Source organism: Zerene cesonia, chromosome 17, assembly GCF_012273895.1.
Source record: "Zerene cesonia ecotype Mississippi chromosome 17, Zerene_cesonia_1.1, whole genome shotgun sequence".
Lineage (NCBI taxonomy): Eukaryota > Metazoa > Arthropoda > Insecta > Lepidoptera > Pieridae > Zerene > Zerene cesonia.
The window spans coordinates 10,056,506-10,062,757 of record NC_052118.1 but is presented as its reverse complement, the minus strand read 5'-3'; the positions used below and the strand labels follow the sequence as shown (position 1 = coordinate 10,062,757).

Sequence of the window (6,252 nt, the reverse complement as noted above, 5' to 3'; positions counted from 1 at the left end):
TGCACACTTAAAATTTAATTAAAACTAATTTATACGACTCCAATGGCTTTTTAAATGATTTTACCCTCGATCCATATTTCATTTATGCATATATCTTATGCAGAATGATTCAAACAATTTAAACATACATAGTTTCACTCACCCTATATACAAAGAGGCTATAATTCAATATTGTAAACCGATTCCTACATAATTCTAATCCTCGATAATTATTATTACGTTTCCGCTGAAACATTAGTGAACTCTGAAGCAAAACATTTGCTTAGTAGATATTAATTCAATCAAGATGGCACACTGCTATGTGACGAATATAGTTTGGTGTAAGTGATAATAGACTTAGTGATTTCAGTAAATTAGATGAATTACTTTATTGAAATATGATATACGATATTTAAAAATATTTTGTTCAGTTACATAATATTTTTCTCCAACAATTGACTAAAGCATACAAATTGTTGGTCTTGTATTCTAAGCATTTAGCATTTTTATAATTTATGTACAAATGTAATGATGATTTGATGACATTTTTTACAGGTATTTGCATAATAATTGCAAGCCAAGCATCGCATTCACAGAGCACCAGGATTCCACGACAATCTTGCTTATGTAACAAGATTTACCAACCAATATGTGGATCGGATAATAAAACTTATGGAAACGAATGCACTCTTAAGTGCGCCAATGATGAAAATAAAGATGGAAACCCCATTATAGGTGCATATCCTGGGGAGTGTAAAGAAGAAGATTCGTGCATTTGTTCGGAAGAATTCAAACCAGTGTGCGGCTCTGATATGATTACATATAGCAATGAATGTTTTCTTAAATGTGCTAGTGACAAATCAAAGAAAAATGAAATGGCTCCAATTTCTATTAAATATGAAGGGGAATGCAAAAGTCAAGAGGATTCATGCGTTTGTACTAAAATTTATTTGCCAGTTTGCGGCTCGGACAATACCACCTACAATAATGAGTGTTTACTGAAATGTGCAAGCAATGAAAACATTAAAAATAGTAAATCTCCAATTACCGTAGCGTACGAAGGACAGTGTACGGGAAAAGAAGAGGATTCGTGCATATGTCCTTTCATTTATCAAAGAGTGTGTGGCTCTGATAACATGACATATAACAATAAGTGTCTTCTTAAATGTGCTAATAATAAAAATGACAAAATTGGAAAACCTCCCATTACAATAGCTTATGATGGACAGTGTAAAGATGAAAACAAAGATCAGGATTCATGTATTTGCTCGTTCATCAACCAACCAGTGTGCGGCTCGGACATGGTCACCTACAACAATGAATGCCTTCTCAAATGTGCAAATAACATGAATATTAAAATTGGAAAGTCTCCTATTACCACAGCCTACGAAGGAAAGTGTAAAGAAAAGGAACAAGATCAAGATTCCTGCATTTGTCCATTCATCTACCAACCTCTTTGTGGCTCAGATATGGTAACATACAGTAACGAGTGTCTCTTAAAATGTGCGAGCAATATTAATGTTAAAAACGGACAATCTCCCATTTCTTTGTCATATGAAGGAAAGTGTAACTCACTTGATGCTGATCCAACTAAAATGAAAAATGAATCTTGTGTTTGTCCTATGATTTACGAACCAGTGTGTGGCACGAATCAGAAAACTTACACAAATGAGTGTTTCCTGCGATGTGATAGCTATAACAATACCAAGTTCGACAAACTTCCAATCTTTGTTGATTATGAAGGAAAATGTAAAAGTCGAAGACCCTGTATTTGTCCCGATATTTATGAACCCGTTTGTGGCTTCGATGGAGTGACCTATGGAAATGAGTGTGAATTGAACTGCAAGAATTTCGAATTGGAACAATATGGCCGAAGACCTGTAACAATTGTAAATAAGGGAAGATGTCCAGAAAGTTGCATTTGTGTTGACATCTTTGAGCCTATATGTGGCACCGATGGCAACACTTATCCTAATAAATGTGAGCTATCATGCAAAAATAAAAAAATTGAAAACAAAGATTCGTATATCCAAATTGCATATCTTGGAATATGCAATAGGCCGTGTAACTGTACAAATGAAAAAGGAGAAGTGTGTGGAAGTGACGGGCAAACATACGGAAATGTATGTGAATTAAACTGCGAAAGTAAGAAGCTTGAGGAAGTTGGCCTTTCTCCACTTACAGTGCATAAAAATGAAGCTTGTCAATATCCATGTGACTGTCCGCATATAATAGAACCCATTTGTGGCAGCAATCATAAATCATACAAAAACTATTGCATCATAGACTGCGTAAATAAAAATGTTATTCGTCCCTATGAAACAGTACAAACGTATCCCGCATATGAATATAATAATAATTATATAAATAAAGGATATAACATGCCAAATAACTATGGAAGTTATGATTATAATAATCGGTATGATTACAATACGTTCAGTCCAAATTATTTTATTCCTTATGACAATTATGCATACGGAGGTTATCCACAAAATAGATACAAACGAGATATGAACGAGGAAAATAACAAAAATGAAGAAAATAACTCTTTGCGTAATTATAAGAGCGAAGAGCGCAAAAAAGATGAACAAGGTGAAAATTATGAAGACAAAACAGACAATCAGCAGCTAAAGTATAAACCCGAAGATCGTCCAATCACAGTCCAATATGTAGGGTTCTGTAAAGATTGTTACTGTTTCGATGTTTATAATCCAGTTTGTGGAAGCGACGGCAGGACATACGAAAACGAATGCGAACTAAATTGTAAGAATAATAAATTGAAAACACTAGGAGAAAAACTTATATATGTGGTGTATGCGGGCAAATGTGGTTACTGCTATTGCCCTGACGTGTATAATCCCGTATGCGGAAGCGATGGCCGAACTTACACCAACACTTGCGTTCTAGAATGCGAGAATAAATCTCCAGGAAAAGATAAAAGAGTGTCTATAAAGTATTTAGGATCCTGCCATTATGAACATTGAGTCAGTTTTTTGATGTGATATTACTTAATGCACGTAATATGTGTAAACTTAAATAATAAGTATTTCAAAATGTGCTTACCTTTTATTTATCTGGTAAAAAACCTGGTAAGTAAATTATTATACCCATGGTAGCTTACAAAGACTGCTGCGATTCTGAGTCATGATTTGACCGTAGCGAGTTCTATGTATTTACCAAATTTTATTAAGTGGATTTTGTATTGTATCGTTTTAAAAATCTGATTAAATGTTTACTTTAGTTACTATAATAAAAATTTAAAAATGTCTGTGTTTTAGTTTTCTCAACATATAACAATTATTCATAAATGTATATATGTAATTTCCATTTCACGATAACTGATAAGACAATATTTAATGGGACTGGGTTGCACTATTCCAAATAGGCAAATAACGATATTATTTGAACCTAAATCTAGTATGTTTTTTGACGCTGCACCATAATATTATTATAAAATATAGTTAAGAGAGAAAGTTCACGTGATAATGACCTCTAAATATATCACATAATAGTTGCAAATTACAAATTTCAGTTACTAAAACTTATTCAAGTATCCTTCATTAATATTTTCGATTCAATATTTACATATAATACCGCGAAAAAATTATAAATGCCATTTGAACAGTTGTTGCTATATTTATTCGATTGTATCAAATGCAAATTCAATTTATTTCAATTAATTCTGAGTCTGTACATTTTTGCTATGTTAAAAATTAAACAGATCACTATCAAACATCGGGAGTTCATTTAAAATATTTAAAAACGGCCCTCTATTCAACTTGTGACTGAATATTAACTAAAAAATCTCATAACCAGAATGTTTGAAAAGACGTCACTTATAAAAACCCAAATTGGCCAATAAATCCCCGTAGTGAGAAAAACTAATGACGTCATAATCGCAATCAACAGGAAATAACTAGTTTGTGATTCAATTGCGAAACAAAAACACACAAACGCAGTAATAATCGAATCAAATTGGATATATTAGGCAGGTATACTGAATTGTACATTTAAAATTCAACACAATCTTATATATTTCGTAAAAAAGTGTATCTATAGCAGTTGTGGCAGTTCTTCTATTGAAAACTAAACTAAAAAAAATAAATTGATAGTTTTTACGATTTTCGATGAATAATATAAGTGATTATTAATAATAAGGCAAACAATATAAGTAATATTATTCAAGCTATTGTAATAAAATTCTTTCTTTTTTCTTTCTTTCAATTGAAATAACATTATTTCAATTGCTGTTACCCGTAATTTCCTTAAGTATCCTCCTATCGTTAAAGAAAATAACAACAGAGCCAAAGCAAGCATTGTCCATTCAAAATCGTTTCACAAATTTTAATACATAACTGTACGGAATATGAGAATTTTTGAAAATTTAATTTTTAGTTTTAAAGCATTTTCAATGCTATAAAACTAAAATTAAAATTTGTACGGAATATGTAACTACGACTGACTAAGCATTTCTTATAATTTAATGTACTCGTAGTAGGTTAATATCTTCTTTCATCCTATACTTCAAAACTCGTAAGAGAATACATATATAAATATCTGTTAATTCTGAATCTATACCAATATTACAAACTGAAGAGTTTGTTTGAACGCACTAATCTCAGGAACTTTTGGTCCGATTTGAAAAATTCTTTCATTGTTAGATAGCCCATTTATTGAGGAAGGCTATTGGCTATATATGTACCACGGGCGAAGCCGGGGCGGACCGCTAGTTTAACAATAAACGTTAAGAGTTAGGCGGAGCAACTGCGACGCTCATATGTGAAAACGCGCATTTCAACCTGTATATTATCAAAAACGACTCAATAACAAACAGATTGAAAATTATACATTGCTTACAATTCATAGGGATGATTTTTTACTACGCAAGCAAACACGCATTGTAGTGCGTTCATTGCGATAGTCGCAACTCGCAAGTAAGTAAATGGTAGAAAAAAAGCGGCGACACACGGTCTTATACAAATCAAATTTCTTCTCTAACCTCTTGGTAAAAAACAACACGTGGAAACACGAGTTCTGCGGTTCACAATATACCAGTCTATAAAGTATTACGCATCGCATTTTCATATTATTACAATTGACTAAACAATTGTCCGCATATATATACACGAGTTTAATAATTTTATTTGGCAAGCGCATAATCATTTTCATGGCGAGTAGTACTGCCATTAAATGATGAATCATCTTTGTAAGTTTTTTGTATAAATTATAATTGTATTTTTATACATTTAATATTGTGTATACTTTTTGTAATTTTGTGATACTTATGGAATCAATTGATGACATAAGTTTTTTAACAATTTTTAATTATTTTTTACACAAATTAATTAATACTCATTAATATAGAATACGATTAATATCATATTTTCTTATTAAAGCATAGATCACTCACTATTTAGCGTTTAAACATTTTAGAACTAAATAAAATAACTATTTTTTTGTTGTATTTCATTAAACAAATTTTATTATATTACAATTTTTTACTAACTTGCTTGTGAAATTAATAGTTTATTACATTTTCAGCGTCGCTTAAACAATTTTGTTGCGAAAGAAGTATTAAATTATCATAATGTGTTTTAATGACTGCTGAAGAACTTTCCTTTATATTAATATTTAATTTACAATAACTAATAAACACTTATGTCTTTCCAGGTGCATTCACTGTAATCTTTATTGCAGTACAAACATCTGTAAGCAATGCAAAGATACCGTCAAATTCTTGTGTTTGCACACTAGACTATCGACCAGTATGCGGATCAAATAACGTAACCTACGGCAACAAGTGTGAACTTGATTGTGAAAATAGAAAACATGCAAGCAATCAAATCACAGTCGCATATGACGGTCCATGTCGTGAACAATGTTTGTGTCCAACGGATGATTATATTCCAGTTTGTGGCAGCGACTTCATCACCTATTTCAGTGAATGTCATTTGCAATGCAAAAATAAGGAGCGAAAAGAGGGTAGACGCCCTATTTTTGTAGTACAATACAACGAGTGCGATGATGAATGCAATTGCCCTCAAAATTATAGCCCCGTGGTGGGTGAGGATGGAAAAACATACAGCAATCAATGTGCGCTTAATTGTGAACTTCGAAGTAGAAAGAAAGCTTCCACTCCCGTGAAGTGTATTTGTTCTGACACGCATAAACCAATATGTGGAAGCGATGGAGTAACTTATGGAAATCTGTGCAAATTTGGGTGTCAAAACAGAGAATTGCAGAGGAAGGGCCAAGAGCCTATAACAAAAGTAA

The 6,252-nt window shown here is 32.2% G+C and overlaps 2 protein-coding genes across 2 annotated transcripts in view; both read left to right on the top strand.

Moving 5' to 3' along the window:
- Nucleotides 1–203: 203 nt before the first annotated feature.
- On the top strand, nt 204–3,055 carry LOC119833257 (agrin-like). Its single transcript, XM_038357221.1, has 2 exons — nt 204–320; nt 535–3,055. The coding sequence occupies exons 1-2, from the start codon at nt 287–289 to the stop codon at nt 2,961–2,963; spliced, it is 2,463 nt and encodes an 820-aa protein (XP_038213149.1). The 5' UTR covers nt 204–286; the 3' UTR covers nt 2,964–3,055.
- A 2,061-nt stretch (nt 3,056–5,116) lies between these two features.
- The window catches only part of LOC119833403 (serine protease inhibitor Kazal-type 5-like), a 4,575-nt gene continuing 3,439 nt past the window's right edge, over nt 5,117–6,252 (top strand). Inside the window, exons 1-2 of the mRNA XM_038357391.1 lie at nt 5,117–5,185; nt 5,650–6,248. Of these exons, the coding sequence (XP_038213319.1) occupies nt 5,170–5,185; nt 5,650–6,248 (615 nt within the window). The 5' untranslated portion in view covers nt 5,117–5,169. The remainder of the gene's footprint in view (nt 5,186–5,649; nt 6,249–6,252) is intronic.

What these genes read in the sequence shown, in the direction of transcription:
- LOC119833257 (XM_038357221.1), top strand. Translation starts at nt 287, where the DNA reads ATGGCACACTGCTATGTGACGAATATAGTTTGGT. An exon ending in TGTGACGAATATAGTTTGGT is followed by an intron (nt 321 to 534) that starts GTAAGTGATAAT and finishes CATTTTTTACAG; the next exon opens with GTATTTGCATAATAATTGCA.